Source organism: Ambystoma mexicanum, chromosome 3q, assembly GCF_040938575.1.
Source record: "Ambystoma mexicanum isolate Mex_15411 chromosome 3q, UKY_AmexF1_1, whole genome shotgun sequence".
Lineage (NCBI taxonomy): Eukaryota > Metazoa > Chordata > Amphibia > Caudata > Ambystomatidae > Ambystoma > Ambystoma mexicanum.
The window spans coordinates 846,070,667-846,087,779 of NC_090926.1; the positions used below are offsets into that span (position 1 = coordinate 846,070,667).

Consider the following 17,113-nt stretch of genomic DNA (forward strand, 5'->3'; position numbering starts at 1 on the left):
CCACATTGTTGTAGTCCTAGGAGGTTATTATCTTCCAAGTATAGAAAAAAGAGGGGGTGAGGCACGCACTCTAGTTCCCAGCTTTGTGTACCTTCTGCAGTTCAGTTGCTCTTCTCCTCCAAGCGCTATCATGCCTCTTGCAATCTTCAGGGAGGCAGTCTGTTCAGGCATTGCTGATAAGTGGCAATTTTGGCCTCAGGGAATTCTGGTAGCTGTAGTCAATACTGGTAGCCAGGAACCAATCCCACTCCAATTGTACAATATAAATCCCACGTTAACCAGCATTATGGCTCTCCTAAGTAGGGCATGGTTCACCACTGTGCTGCGCCTCTGTAACCTGAGACTCCCGAATCAATGTTTAGAAAAAAGAGGTGCAGAGGCGAGCACTCTAGTTCCCAGCTTTGTGTACCTTCTGCAGTTCAGTTGCTCTTCTCTTCCAAGTACAACTTGATCTGTAGGTAAGCTGCACAATAGAGGGTTTTAAGAAGAAATTGGACAGTGTTAATGGCATGGTAGTTAGTGGGAATGTCTAGGTATAGTGTTTTTTTTTTTTTTAGAAAAGGAAGGACCCAGGCATACTTGAGAGCAGAAGGCACGGTACCTGAGGTAAAAGAAGCGTTGATGAGGGTAGTAATGGAATGTGTAAGAGGTTTGGCGCAGTCCTTGATGATAACCGCTAAGCAGACATCCCCCTGACAATGGGAAGGTTTCAAGCCTTTTATGATCTGGATGACCTCTGTTTCCGAAACCCGTTTAAAGTTAACTATGGGTAGTTTTTGAAGGGTGGGCTAGGGTCATGTGGCAGGGGAGTATGGTAAGTTGCTACTCAAGGCATTTTTTTATGAGGATTTTTTTTGGAGGGATCTATTTTATGTAGTAAATTGTTTTGGATATTAGAGGACCAGGATCTGTCCTTAGTGCCGTTTGTTAGTAGGGACGCAAGAGTTTCTAGCTCACGCAATATTGTGACAAGCTCCCTAGTGCTAGATTTCTCATTCAAGATTCTTGTGTTGTAAATAGATATTTGTTCTTCGACAATGGGCGTTTTATATTCACTTGCTGTGACAGAGAACCCCACTATGTTAGGTACAGTGGGGTTGTTCCTCCACTCGGTTTCAGCCTCATTTTTTAATATGCAGAGGGCTTTGAGGTTATCAGAGAACCAGGCATTGAGACGAGAACCAGGTTTGGCTTTGCCTTTGGTAAGTGGGGCAAAAGTGTTGATTGCTGGGTGAGAGTTGAGTTGTACAGATCTACCAGGGTGGTAGGGTCGTTAGCAGAATGCTGTGAAAGGCATAGCTCATCCAGTCATCAGGATCCAGGATTTAATAATATTCCATGTGGTACACGTTACTATGGGAGGCAGAGGTGTAGTCACTGTTGTAAGAGGGTTGGCTATTGGTAAGGATAGTAGTATAATGTTATGATCTGACCAAAGACAGGGCTGATTGACTGTGGTTGCAATGTTGCAATTCAGGTCACTCTAAGATTCTGCCTTTGGAGTGAGCAGGGCTGAGAATGCACTGTGCAAGGCCTACCATTTTAAGTGAACTGGCTAGAAATATGGCATTTAAATTAGCCTTGTCATTAAAACCTAGATTAAGGTGACCCAGTAGTATAGTACTGGAAGAAGCTTTGGTGTTGTAGAGGAGGTGCAGGATGTCCGCTTAAACGGAGAAGAGAGGACCTGGTGCTTGATAAACCAGTCAATAGTTACCGTGGATGTGTGTGACGGATTAAGCTTTATGGACAACAGGTCTCCCGTAGAGATGGAAGTGTTACGATTTCTCTGACAGAAAATCCTGTGAAAAATCACCTGGACCACTCTCACTATTGCTGCTTCTATCTCTTTTGGAATCACTTGCCCTTCTTCCTCATTGATGGGTACTTCTGGCCTGAACAAAATATATGTGGATAGCCGCAACGTTTACCGCTTATTCTGGGAAGCCATGCTAACCATATGTGTACTCCATAAGGGTACACTTCTGGGTCCAATGCAATGCCCCCTTATGCTTTTTGGCCATACAATGCTGATATAAATGCTTGTGCATTTACATAATGAATCCCTGGAATGGAAAATATTATTCCTTGGTCAGTGAACAATATTGTCATGTTTAGTTTGCTCAGAAAATCTCTCCCCAGTACATTGACGGTTGTCTTGCAGGAGTACAATAATTGCATGGATAGGTTATGTTCTCCTATAGTAATAGGTAAGTGGTCAGTGAAAGGAACAGTACCTTTCACCCCAGAAAAACATTGTGAATTCATGGCAATGCCTGATATTGTGTATCTTACTTCTCTAACACAGAACCTAGCCACCCCTGTATCCCCGTAGGAAAATGTTTTGTCACCTATGGATACCCCGACTTTCCGTTTCTCTTGTGTGTTTTGTGTAACTTAGAGGATTGAACACATCAAATCTTCCTGTGTGTTTTCCTTTTGTGGGTATAGGTACCTTCCTATGCTGGTGAATGCGTTCCCTCCCACCATGTTCAGAATCCCTACTCTGGGTCTACGCGCCTGGGTGCCTTCATTTACGTTCCATGATGTAATTGTGTTTTGCTGTACTGGTGCTTGTGGTTGCATCAGTATTTGTTGTGTCTGCATGGGGACTTGCTGTCTTTGCATCGGTGCTTGTTGCATTTGCATCAGCCTTCCCTGTGGTGCAGGTTCCATTTGTGGTACATGTGTTTGATACTGTTTGTTATCCTGGACATGATATTCTGGTGGTTCTGCTCAATACGGTGGAGGTTATGCTGTTGCCCCCTCTTGGATCTTGCCAATTCTGCTGCATCCCTCCCCCGCTTGTACATACTCAGGAAATGTGCCCAATTTTTCCACATGTCCAACACTGCTGAGGCTGTCCTCCCAACCTATGCTGTCTCCCATGGCTGTCCCACATTGAATCCTCCTCCCTGCAGAGCCCTAAATCCAAACCCTCAGCCTCTGGGTGCACCTCCACTCCCTCACAAAAAATGATTATATTCTCCTCTTCCTGCAAATTTTCCTCCAGCCATTGGCTGCATCTTCTGTTCTTCTTGTGCAGTCACCCCTCTCTGCTGGTTAACACTGCTCCTTCCATTGAGGATTTGAATTTGTTTTCCTGAACTAATTTTACTTCCTCCAGCTTTCTTTCCTCAAGTTTTTTACTGCCTTTCTCTTGTTTCAACCGACAATGGTGAACTATAGTTAACTGAATCACTGGCCATGGCTTTGTTTCCATTACCACTGTCTATTTTAATTGTCTCTGCACTGCCTCAGGCAGCCCTTTACACAGTATGTGTTTGAAAATAGATATGCTCTACCTCAGATAATAACACAGCAATATCCACCTGGTCCATGTTCAAAGAGAAAAAAAAGGTAGAAGTACTGTGCACCAGGTTGTGAGCTTTTCAAACTGTTGTCGGTGTGTATCTAACTTTTCTCCCAGCCCCATGGACTCTGACATTATTTTTACTTAGTGAAGGTTTATGTAAACAAGGAATGTGCGCTAACATTGTGGACAGTATGCAATGAAGCTTTGGCCAATAGCTGTAAGGATTTGTTCTGCAGGCATTCTATTATTATAGATGCACTAAGTCATGCATATAGGCATCATCCATGACCCCCGTTTCCCACCTACTACAGAGATTCCCCCATGACTGAGCTCCAGCCTCAGCCACAATAGGACATGACATCCCCAAACACCCTCTGAAAGACCCAAACAATGTGCCAAGAGAATATTCAAGTGTCCCCCGGCTTCCCTAAAATACCACAGGGACGTCATTTCACCAAAAAGCCAGGGGTAGCGGAAGTGACATCACATGACCCTTGACCTCTGATGACATCACAGGAAGTGATGTAATTTGAACCAACCCCAAAGTGACATCACGGGAAGTGATGGAACACAACCGTTTACCCCTTGACAAAACAGGAAGTGGCATCAGATAGCAATGTTTCAAAGTACACTATGAAAAATATGGTTACAATATTACTGTAACGTGATATACATTTCATAAAAAATGGATCACTATATGCATCAGCAGAAAAAAACATGCTATAACTGCAACTTGTGAAAAGCAAAATACATAATCTGAAATGGATGCTTATTCTACTCTAAATGCTTTTTGGCGGATTTTGTCTGTATTGTGAATTTGAGGTGTTTAAGAACAGACTAAATCAGTGACTCACCCCCTGAAGTGTGCCTGAAAATAACTTTTAATGAGTCTAGCAATTATTGCCCAAATAGCCACATGACAGTGGTCACACCCCAGGAGCTTCAATTAGTTAAAAAAAAGAAAATAAATGTTTTTTTAATGTATATTTTATTTTTTATGGGGTAGCAAGGGAGACCACAGGGGTAGCAAGGGAGACCTCAGGAGTCGCAAGTGTGACCCATGGCAACCCCTAAATGACGTCCCTGAAAGACCACAGTTTAGCATTAGCATTCCATATCCAACACTTACAACCTACAAGTCTCACAACAAAACAAGGTGTGTTGGTGCAAAACCCAAGTCTTTTTCATCGTAATGAACTCACTTTGTGCAACACATCAAGGACAGGCATAATGTTGGCAGCGTGCTTCCATTGTTTGACATTGAGAACTTGGTCTCTGTGCAATATCTCATATTCTCTGCCCAGATCTTTATCAAAACGTTCAAATCTAAGTTATTACATGGCCACGGTAGTGGCCATGTAGTTATGGTTAAGTTGCTGTTTCCATAGGAAGAGCACTTTTTGGGCAGCTTATAACTTCGCTGCCCCTGGACGAATCCTCACCAAACTCTGCAAAAAAAGTATATGGCCCACTTTGAATGTTCTTGCAAAGTTTGGTGAGGTTTGGTCCGGGGGGGGCAAAGTTATAAGGGGGGTCCCAAAACTTATTTTTTTCCCATAGACATAATGGGAAAAAACTTTGCTCACGCCTGCAGCCCAAACCGCTGGATGGATTTACACCAAATTTGCGGCAGGAGCGGCGGCTTGGTCCCGAAAGCGTGCTTTTCTTTACTTGGTGTAAATCCGACCAGTATTTTCTTTTTAAAATGTCAAAAATGAAAGTGAAAAAAATTAGTGATATTTTTGTCCTCTTCGCGGACATACTTCCCTGTTCGCTCCGCAGACAGGACAGGGATAGGGCAAGCGGCTTGCGTGATGTCCGCGGACATGTGACGTGCTCTCCCATTAGCTGCGGTGAAACGTGCAGTGCATCGTATTTTGAAAGATGCCCGCCATCTTTGTTTATCGTCTGCATGAGAGCCGAGGAGCGGGATCTGCCGCCTGCATAGTAAGCTCATGCCCCGTGTCTTCCTCCCGTTCCCCCACCACACTCATGCCTGTGTCTTCCTCCTGTTCCCCCCATCCCCCGCTCATGCGCTGTGTCTCTCTCCTGTCCCCCCACCCCCGTTCATGCCCCGTGTCTCCCTCCTGTCCCCCCGACCCACACTCATGCCCCGTGTCTCCCCTGTTCCCCCCAAACCCGCTTATGCCCCGTGTCTACCTCCTGTTCCCCCATCCCCCGCTCATGCCCCGTGTCTCCCTCCTGTACCCCCCCACCGCCGGCTCATGCCCCGTGTCTCCCTCCTGTTCCCTCACCCCCGTTCCGTTCATGCCCCATGTCTCCCCTCTTTCCCCATCCCCCGTTCATGCCCTGTGTCTCCCTCCCGTTCCCCCCACCCCCTGCTCATGCCCCATGTCTCCTCTGTTCCCCCCACCCCCGGCTCATGCCCCTTGTCTCCCCTGATAGCTCATGCCCTGTGTCTCCCCTGCTCCCCCCCACCCCGCTCATGCCCTGTGTCTACCTCCCATTCCCCCCCACCCTCCGCTCATGTCCTGTGTCCCCTGTCTACCTCCCGTTCCCCCACCCTCTGCTCATGCCACGTGTCTCCCCTGTTCCTCCCTACCCCCCGCTCATGCCCCGTGTCTCCCTCCCATTCCCCCCACTCCCCGCTCATGTCCTGTGTTCCGTGTCTACCTCCCGTTCCCCCCACCCCCCGCTCAGGCCTCGTGTCTCCCCTGTTCCTCCCTACCCCCTGCTCATGCCCCGTGTCTCCCTCCCGTTCCCCCCACCCCCCGCTCATGCCCCGTGTCTCCCTCCCATTCCCCCCACCCCCCGCTCATGCCCTGTGTCTCCCTTCTCTACCCCCCACCCCCCGCTCATGACCATTGTCTCCCTCCCGTTCTTCCACCCCACCCCCTGCTCATGCCCTGTGTCTACCTCCCGTTCCCCCCACCCCCCGCTCATGGCTCGCGTCTCCCTCCTGTACTGCCCCACCCCCCACTCATGCCCCATGTCTCCCTCCTGTTCCCCTCAACCCCGTTCATGCCCCGTGTCTCCCTCCCGTTCACCCCACCCCCGCTCATGCCCCGTGTCTCCCCTGTTCCCCCGCCCCCGCTCATGTCCCGTGTCTCCCCTGTTCTCCCCACCCCCCGCTCATGCCCTGTGTCTCCCCTGTCCCCCCAACCCCCGCTCATGCCCTGTGTCTCCCCTGTTACCCCCCACCCCCGCTCATTCACTCATGCCCCGTGTCTACCTCCCGTTTCCCCCCACAGCCCGCTCATGCCCTGTGTCTACATCCATGTCCCGCCACCCACCGCTCATGCCCCGTTCCTCCCCTATTCCCCCCACCCCCGCTCATGCCCCGTGTCTCCCTCCTGTTCCCCCCACCCCTGCTTATGCCCTGTGTCTTCCTCCTGTTCCCCCCACCCGCCCTCATGCCCCGTGTCTCTCTCCTGTTCCCCCCCACCCCTGCTCATGCCCTGTGTCTTCCTCCCGTTCCCCCCACCCCCCGCTCATGTCCTGTGTCCCGTGTCTGCCTCCCGTTCCCCCCGCTCAGGCCTCGTGTCTCCCCTGTTCCTCCCTACCCCCCGCTCATGCCCCGTGTCTCCCTCCCCTTCCCCCCACCCCCCGCTCATGCCCCGTGTCTACCTCCCATTCCCCCCACCCCCCGCTCATGCCCTGTGTCTCCCTTCTCTACCCCCCGACCCCCCGCTCATGACCATTGTCTCCCTCCCGTTCTTCCACCTCACCCCCTGCTCATGCCCCGTGTCTACCTCCCGTTCCCCCCACCCCCCGCTCATGGCTCGCGTCTCCCTCCTGTACCGCCCCACCCCCCACTCATGCCCCATGTCTCCCTCCTGTTCCCCTCAACCCTGTTCATGCCCCGTGTCTCCCTCCCATTCCCCCCACCCCCCGCTCATGCTCCGTGTCTCCCCTGTTCCCCCCAACCCCCATTCATGCCCTGTGTCTCCCCTGTTCCCCCACCCCCGCTCATGTCCCGTGTCTCCCCTGTTCTCCCCCACCGCCCGCTCATGCCCCGTGTCTCCCCTGTCCCCCAACCCCCGCTCATGCCCTGTGTCTCCCCTGTTACCCCCCACCCCCGCTCATGCACTCATGCCCCGTGTCTACCTCCCGTTTCCCCCCACAGCCCGCTCATGCCCTGTGTCTACATCCATATCCCGCCACCCCCCGCTCATGCCCCGTGCCTCCCCTATTCCCCCCACCCCCGCTCATGCCCTGTGTCTCCCCTGATCACCCCACCCCCGCCCATGCCCCGTGTCTCCCTCCTGTTCCCCCCACCCCCCGCTTATGCCCTGTGTCTCTTTCCTGTTCCCCCCCACCCCTGCTTATGCCCTGTGTCTTCCTCCTGTTCCCCCCCACCCCTGCTCATGCCCTGTGTCTTCCTCCTGTTCCCCCCACCCCCCGCTCATGCCCCATGTCTCCCCTGTTTCCCTCCACCCCCCGCTCATGCCCTGTATCTCCGCTGTTTCCCCCCACCCCCCGCTCATGCCCCGTGCCCGCCCTATTCCCCCCCACCCCTGCTCATGCCCTGTGTCACCCCTGTTCCCCCCACCCCCACTCATGCCCCGTGTCTCCCTCCTGTTCCCCCCACCCCCTGCTCATGCCCCGTGTCTCTTTCCTGTACCCCCCCACCCCCGCTCATGCCCTGTGTCTTCCTCCTGTACCCCCCACCCCCCGCTCATGCCCTGTGTCTCCTTCCTGTACCCCCCAACCCCCGCTCATGCCCTGTGTATCCCCTGTTCCCCCCACCCCCACTCATGCCCTGTGTCTCCCCTGTTCCTCCACCCCCCGCTCATGTCCCGTGTCTCCCCTGTTCTCCCCCACCCCCGCTCATGCCCCGTGTCTCCCCAGTACCCCCCCACCACCCGCTCATGCCCTGTGTCTCCCCTGTTACCCCCCACCCCCGCTCATGTCCCGTGTCTCCCCTGTTCTCCCCCACCCCCGCTCATGCCCCGTGTCTCCTCTGTCCCCCCCACCCCCCGCTCATGCCCTGTGTCTCCCCTGTTACCCCCCACCCCCGCTCATGCACTCATGCCCCGTGTCTACCTCCCGTTTCCCCCCACAGCCCGCTCATGCCCTGTGTGCCGTGTCTACATCCCGGTCCCCCCACCCCCGCTCATGCCCTGTGTCTCCCCTGTTCCCCCCACTCCCACTCATGCCCCGTGTCTCCCTCCTGTTCCCCCCACCCCCCGCTCATGCCCTGTGTCTCTTTCCTGTTCCCCCCCGCCCCCGCTCATGCCCTGTGTCTTCCTCCTGTTCCCCCCACCCCCTGCTCATGCCCCGTGTCTCTCTCCTGTTCCCCCCACCCCCGCTCATGCTCTGTGTATTCCTCCTGTTCCCCCCACCCCCCGCTCATGCCCCATGTCTCCCCTGTTTCCCTCCACCCCCCGCTCATGCCCTGTATCTCCCCTGTCCCCCCCACCGCCCGCTCATGCCCCGTGCCTCTCCTATTCCCCCCCACCCCCGCTCATGCCCTGTGTCTCCCCTGTTCCCCCACCCCCGCTCATGCCCCGTGTCTCCCTCCTGTTCCCCCCACCCCCTGCTCATGCCCCGTGTCTCTTTCCTGTACCCCCCACCCCCTCTCATGCCCTGTGTCTTCCTCCTGTTCCCCCCACTCCCCGCTCATGCCCCGTGTCTCCTTCCTGTACCCCCCAACCCCCGCTCATGCCCCGTGTCTCCCTCCTGTTCCCCCACCCCCTGTTCATGCCCCGTGTCTCCCCTGTTCCCCCCACCCCCCGTTCATGCCCTGTGTCTCCCTCCTGTTCCCCCCACCCCCGCTCATGCCCCATGTCTCCCCTGTTTCCCTCCACCCCCCGCTCATGCCCTGTATCTCCCCTGCTCCCACCCCACCCCCCGCTCATGTCCGTGTCTCCCCTGTTCCCCCCCACCCCCCACTCATGCCCCGTGTCTCCCCTGTTCCCCCTCGCCCACCGCTCATGCCCAGTGTCTCCCCTGTTCCCCCGCTCATGCCCCGTGTCTACCTCCTGTTCTCCCCCAACCCCCGCTCATGCCCTGTTTCTACCTCCCGTTCCCCCCCACCGCCCGCTCATGCCCTGTGTCTCCCCTGTTTCCCCCACCCCCGCTCATGCCCCGTGTCTCCCTCCTTTTCCCCCACCCCCCGCTCATGCCCCGTGTCTCTTTCCTGTGCCCCCCCACCCCCTGCTCATGCCCGTGTCTTCCTCCTGTTCCCCCACCCCCCGCTCATGCCCCGTGTCTTCCTCCTGTTCCCCCCCACTCAAGCCCCGTGTCATCAATGACATTTGTGATGTCATCTTTGCTGTCCTGGGTGTTAGTCTTAGCAATGCACGGTGGTGGCGCGAGTTATGGTTGCTTAGCTTACCATAACTGGCGAATTTCAGAGGTTTTTCGGTTTTACTTGGAACCATAACGTCCCTTCAACAACGTTTTTTAACTTAATTTCATAGGTTTTTATTAGTGCAACTTTACCATAACTTCCCTTTAACAAAGTTTTTTTCATTGAATTTCATAGGTTTTTATTAGTGCAACTTAACCATAAAGTCCCTTTAACAAAGTGTTTTCATTGAATCAAGATATATAGGACATTCCTGGTGATCCCTGTCCACTTTAAGTAGGAGGATGAAATGGGGGGCCTTCATAGAATACAGGAGCACATGCGATTAATGGTTCATGGTGATTTGCCCACTTTCGAAGACATCTGCTTGAAAGTTGCCTTCATGTTTATGTACGTCTACTAAAGTCTGTTAGAATTTGAATAGATAAGAAATGTTCAGCCGTGGGAGTGAATGATACCAACCAGAGGTTGCATATATACATTTAAAATAATGGGAGACAGAGTAGAGCGTGGAGGGAGACCACAGAACAGAGGGACGGGGCCGAATGAAAAGGAAAAAGAGATAGTGTTTGTGCCCTTTCTGACATGAAAGAAGAAAACCTTGTCAGTACCAGGCCGGAGATAGCAGCTAGGGCAAGGTGGTCCAGCAGGATGGAGTGGTCAACATTATCAAATACAGCTGAAAGGCCTAATAGGATCAGCGCTCCCACTACACCCAGGTGTGCCAGCCACACCAGATTGTCCATGACTGAGACATGAACCCTCTCAGTCCCGCGGCCTGAACTAAAGACAGACTGAAAGGAACTGAAAAACAAAGTTCTCCAGAAACTGGCTGAGAAGAGGAGAGATAAGAGGCTCAAGTAGTTTCATAAGGAAAGAAAGAAGAGAAATTGGGCAGAAATATGCAGGGATAGAGTGTTCCAATGGAGGTTTATTGAGGAGAGGAACCAACAATAACGGTTTAAACTCTGTAGGAATCAACCCAGTGGTGCAAGAATCATTCACTGCCTGAGTGACCCAGCGAGAAATCTTAGGCATGATTTATTTCCAAATATCCAGAGGCACATCTTGTGCACAGGCGCTGCCGATTTAAGTTCAGAAGTGGCCTGTAGAATGTCTTCTTCTAAAAACACACGAAATGAGGACCAAGAATTAGCAGAGGTGTCCAAATTAGGGAAATCCTGTATGTGTACCGTGAGAGATATGCTTGCTCGGATGTCAGTTATTTTGTGAACAATATGAGATGAGAGGGAATCTCATAGAGCCTGAGATGAGACCACCGTTGAGGAGGACTTAGAGGAAGAAGACAGTGTATGTACCAAAGAAAAAGGTTCCTTTGGTTGGTTGGTTCAAGGCTTCTTCAACCCTCTTCTTGAAGAAAGAACATTTATCCCTGCGGATAGAGTCATTATGAGCCGAAGAGGCCACTTGAAATCCCTGCCTATCGCTATGCAGATAGCCCAGATGCCATTTGTGCTCGACTTGTCTTCATTTTAGCCGCAAGGCTTTAACATCTTCCGAACATCAGGGTTGTGTCCGACGTTTGCAAGACTTAACAAAATGGATTTGAGCCAACTCGTCAGCACATAAGGTGGTTGCTCATAGAACTGTTAATAGGTGTGTTGTTTGGACTCTACTGCAATTTCCTGTCAGCGGGGACACAATGTCATCCTTGCTCATCGAGCGCTAGCTGCATTTAAGGACCCCCGCTGAGATGGAATCAGGGAGAATCACCCGTGCCTTGATGGAAAAAGCCACTATACAGTGGTCTGACAATTTAATTTAGAACACAGGATAAAGCATCACTAATGAAATTATAGAGAACACAAGAATCAAGGGTATTACCACGTTGATGTGTAGGTTTATGGACTAACTGGATGAATGCACAGTCCCCCATGCTGTCAAAAAACTGGACTGCAAGAGGGTCTGATCGGCGTTTGAAACACAAATTAAAATTGCCAACAATTAACAGAGTTCAGGTTTTATTGTGACAGGTTAAGCAACTGACAAATATATTCTTTCTCTTGTATAGCTTGATTTGATATTACAGTTTTTCAGTTATGGCTAATAAATCTCTATGTAGAAATTATCGTGAATGTTCACAGTCATAATTATGTTTCTAAATACATGTTTTAAAAAAGAGTTTAGGATGTTAGCACTATGCAATTGCAATTGATAAAAAATCTCACCCTTAGCTAGAGAGACAACGGGCCTCATTACGACCCTGGCGCATGCGGTATGAACAGTGCCGGTAAGGTACCGGCACCGTTCATACAGGGCCGCCACATTATGAGTTTGCTCGTGAGTGGTGGTATGCACGTCTGTTCTGGCCAGACATGCATACCACTACCCGCGAGCAGACCAGGATGCTAACAACGGACCCGTCATTAACAGGTCCGTTGTTAATGGCCCGGTAATTCCCTTTCTTCGGGACCCGAACACGAGTTTGGCGGTAGCCATGCCGGTAATGACGGCATGGCTACTTCCAAACTCGTAATGAGGCCCAATGTCATTGACTCTGTAATTCAAGCTGCATTTTAAATAGTGTTGCTACTGTTTCATAATCAGAAATTCATTAAAAGACACATTGAAGTAAGACATGTCAATGCATATTCATACTCTGATGCACATATGCATTATATAACATATGTTTATTTAATTCCAAATTGGGATCTGGGGGGAAATGTTAATCAAATGTTATATCTCCAAAATGCATAGATTGCAATTAACCCCCACAGAAAAACATGCTGAAAATGGTATTCAAGTTCAAATATCTCTATTATCATTTTTTTTTTACAAAGCAAACTGATGAAATTTGGCGTGATCTACGGTGGATTATGGATGCTCTCCATTATGCAAGATATAAACAACCTCCAGCTGGTTTGTTAATAACAAAGTTTATCGATGTCAATGAGGAACAAATTCAAAAGAAAAACAACTCTACATCATCCCATTTAGATTGTCTCCCATCCCCGCCACCATCACCAGAGGCTCGAAGAAGAAATGCTGTGAGCGGTAAGAACACAATACAATACAAATTCATTGCATCATAGTCCACTATGTTTGAAATCCAATATCATTCACCAACTGCAGTTCTACTTTGGTGCTACTTCATAAATGCCCAGGCCAGTAGGAAGGTCTGTGGCTATGGTACCCGCTTCCCAGATTACAGCATAGCAGTAGCAATGACCAATTACACCGACTTAATTAGGATAACTTTTTATTCAAGCCCTGGCTTTTGAGCTAACAGAATATTGCCTGCTGTGTTTTTTTGGCCCACTGTTTATGATGGCCTTCACGAGAGAAGCCATTAACAAGAACAAATGAAAATGAGGAGTCAGCTGTCACGATTTGACTAATTGTGGGTAGACCTTGTGTGGATTGTACCAACATAAAATGAATTATCATATTATAGCAAAAATGTAACCATAGCTCTTATTAAACTATATCTGTCAGACTGAGGCAGAACAAGACCAATGCATTTCAGCTTCCTGATTTGGAAAACGCCCAATTTCCTTATGAAGAGAATGGTAGCCAAAGCGTAATCCCATAGTCCAGTCAAAAGGCAAGATTACAAAATGGTCTGGTGACAGGATAGACCTAAGCAAGAAAATGTTTAAGATTGTAAGACACGAGTAAGACATGCAGGGCTGAAAAAAGAGGTTCAGTTGTATGCTAAATTAGTTGCAAGCACTTGAAGGTCATGCAGTTTTTGTTTATGGCAGATAGATTCTGATACTCTTAGAATGAGACTTGTAATTAGGGATATGAATAAAGAATCTGAGTGTCATTGGTAGACAATTGCTGGGTTACCTCATAAGTCTAAAAGAGGGTATCCGTACAGTGTAAATAATTTGGGGAAGAGCCCTGAGGAACACCACAGTTGCGAAGGTTTACAGGGAAAGAAAAGGCATAAATGTCCACTTGTTGGAATGTTACTAATAAGAAATTAAACAAACCATCTCAGGGCAAAGGGAGCCAAGTGTCCATCAGCTTCAAGCTCGAATGACAGTGAGTTCCTCTATTTAGCATGGTGGGGTGAAATCGCAGAGGAAGCTGCTGTCACTCTACCACTGTCAGTAGTTTAAAGTAATTAATCCCAAGGCCTCTCAGTTCTTGTTATTCAACATTCACGATTCAGTAAATATCAATTAGTCTTTTGTCTAGGGCAAAGTCCTACAAGTTCAGAGAGTTGAGGTGGGCTGACTACATACATATAACAAACACTGGAGAAAGGTTCAAGAGGAGACGTTTTGAATAACAATTGAATTGAGGATTATTTGTAAACAACCCAGGAAGTTGCCTTCTCTACAGGAAAAAAGAAATCACATTACAGGTTGGGGAGGGACCAGAGAGATCAGGGACAGATTCGATAACAAATACAATAATAAGGGTTTCTATTGTTGCTGTGAGTTCAATGCATCGGCATCACGATCATGCATTGGGGAATTACAGAGAAAAAGCCATAATGAGATAATGAGAGGACCATAATTAGGGATGTGTTCTCCAGTATGGCAGAGTCATTAGAATTAACACTAAGGATTCCCTTATGTTTAATATTGTGTTCACAAAAAAGTAATGCATATTATTTTAAAGTTTGCGAGTAAGAGTGGATTTGTGCTCCATTGCCAATATGATGCTGCACTGACCTGTTCTCAATTAAAAAAAGGAAAGGCTTTGTGATTTTGTGCCAGAGTGTTTTGTTTCCACCACTTTGATTCCAGAGTTCTTTCTTTAGCTTCGAATCTCTTTAGGTCTTAAGGGACCTGAGCAGAATTCCTTTGTTTTGATTTGCTGGTACTTTCAAGAGCAAAGTTGTGATGCTTTGGAAACTCATGTATTGATATCCACAGATAAATGGTTACGCGTCACTCAACCACACACATTGAAGATGTCCTACTAAGTAATGTAAAGATGTTAGCCTGGGACAGGTTTTGGTGGATTGACATGCGTGGGTGCAAGAGAAACCTGGGTCAGCAGTCTTACTTACTCTGATAAGTGCTGAAAAGAGTGATAGGTAAAGGTGCACCCATCTAAGTAGAGAACCTCAGATTCATCGGCCGTGGTAACATTTAACATTCCCAGTGGAATTCCTCTGACATAGTTAGCACCATTTATGCATAGAGATAAATAAAGTATGTTATACATGGTGACAATTTCTTTGTTGAGGGAGTCCTCTGCATGGTCTACATATATGTTAGAATTCGTATGCAGCCAACAGGTAGTCATTGCAGGCTGACAACGTGGAAGGGATGTATTTACGTTGGTTTACAGGTGAGAGTTAACGGATTAGGCAGGTAATACACAACTGAGTTGAAAGTTGTAATATAATTGCAATTATATCTTTCACTTAACCTTCTTTGGAATTGGTAATTGAGTTGATGACGTTATTTACATAAATATGCAGTTTGCACTCACTCCACCCATGCTAGCAGCCAATATTATACAATAGTTAGATGGAAAACATAATCTTGACGATAGGAGGTAGGCTTCCATCAGCTACGTTTCTGGAAAAGCGATAGGCTTGTCTATGTCTATGTCTATGTCTATGTGTTTATAACGCGCCGACAGCCCGCAGGCATCAGGGCGCGGAGAACATCTGAGAAAGGAGTCTTGTCGAACGCCGGAAGGGTCGAGATACCAGTGAGAGGTTCTGAAATCACTGGGGGTTATTGGAAGAGGTATGTTTTTAGAAGTTTCCTGAAATTGCCGTAATTTCCTTCTACTCTAAGATTCCCTGGGAGGTTGTTCCAAAATTTGGCTGCCATAAATGGGAAGGCTCGCCCCCCCCCTGCTGCTCGTTTCACCCTGGGGATGGCCAAGAGGCCTGTGTCGGCTGATCTCAGGTTTCTTTTAGGTGTATAAGGTGCGAATTTCTTTTTTAGGTATCCTGGCGCCGTGCCAAATAGGCATCTATGCACGATCATCATGGCCTTAAAGTGGACTCTTTCTTCGATTCTGAGCCAGTGAAGATCTTTCCTTGCCTCCGAAATATGGTTTCCAAATTTGATTTCCTTAACAATACGGACTGCCTCATTTTGGATGACCTGACAACGATGCAACTCTTTCTTGGTGGCCCCCACTAATAGTGCATTTCCATAGTCAAGACGGGATAGAATGACCGCTCTTGCGATGTTAGCCGCATTTGCTTCACTTAAGTAGGGTCTGATGGCTCTCAGCAGGCGCAAGTAATAAGAATTATTTTTGTGTAGATAGTTGACTTGCGATTCGGCCCCTACTGAGGCTTCTACCACCATCCCAAGTGTTTTAACTTGGGGTAGTACTGGAATTTTGGCATCTTTTATGCTAAAAGCCTCGTATTGATCGCCTAGTTTGATTCTGGCATGCTGAGCTCCAAAAATCATGAGCTCAGTCTTGCTGTTGTTGAGGCACATCCAATGCTTCTGCATCCAGATATCAATGGTTTTATATACCTCTTCTACTTTTGCACTGTCTAGTGTGTAGTCTCCCGTCATTTCAAAGACCAGCTGCGTATCATCGGCGTAGTTGGTGAAGAACACACCAATGTTTTCCAATAACTCACACAAACTGCGCATGTAAATATTAAAAAGCAGAGGGGACAGACTGGCTCCCTGCGGTACTCCAAATAGGATGAGAGCTGCTTCTGAGAAAGTGTCTCCCCAGTGAATGCGTGCTCTCCTATCACTTAAGAAGGAAGCTATCCAGGCCAATGCTGTTGGAGAGCAGCCGATGGTTTTGTCTAGGGCCTTTTGTAGTAGTTGATGGTCCACCAGGTCGAAAGCAGCACTAAGATCTAGTAGCATGAGCATCCCAGACTTGCCCCGTTCTATCAGCTCTAGCATGTGGGTTTGTAGGTCAAGCATAGCTGATTCTGTGCTGTGGGCTGTTCTAAAGCCCGATTGCTGTATGTGTAGCATCCCCTGTGCTTCAACATGTTGTTGTAGCTGATTAGTGGCAATTTTGTCTAGAATCTTCAAAACAAAATTGGAGTTTGTTATTGGCCGTAAATTGCTAGGGTCCTTCGGATCTAGGCCCGGTTTTTTGACCAGCGGGGTTATTGTAACTTTTTTAATGCTGTTGGGAATTTTCCCTTCGGAAAACGAGGTGTTAATTATTTTAGTGAGAGCTGGTGCAAAAATTTCTTTATTATCCAGGATGATTTTTGTGGGCAGGATGTTCTCAGCGCATGAAGTAGGTTTCATTTTGGCTAATACCTGGCAGAAAACTTCCTCTGTTATAGCTTTGAACTGAAAACTGTCCCTATTACCTGATTTGGGCTCTGCTGTGGGGCAAGTTTCCGTGCTCGTGGATTCCCTTGCTTGAATTATATTAGTTCTAGCTTTTAAGATTTTAGCTGCAAAGGCTTCTTGTACTTTCTCGCAGTCTTCTTTAGATGGATTATGTGGTACTGAGAGTGCTTTTGGCTTTTCAATTGTCTTAAGGATATCGAAGAGTTTACTCGTTGAATTAGCAGCTAACTCTATTTCTCTGTTGTAATAATTGAGTTTGGCATTTTTGATTGCCTTTCTATACTCTAGGTC

The 17,113-nt window shown here is 48.7% G+C and overlaps 1 protein-coding gene across 1 annotated transcript in view; it reads left to right on the plus strand.

Annotated features, from left to right (window-relative positions):
* ANKFN1 (ankyrin repeat and fibronectin type III domain containing 1) overlaps positions 1 to 17,113 on the plus strand; it is a 1,946,563-nt gene that overhangs the window by 1,609,544 nt on the left and 319,906 nt on the right. Inside the window, exon 17 of the mRNA XM_069654938.1 lies at positions 12,392 to 12,605. Coding sequence (XP_069511039.1) covers positions 12,392 to 12,605 — 214 coding nt within the window. The remainder of the gene's footprint in view (positions 1 to 12,391; positions 12,606 to 17,113) is intronic.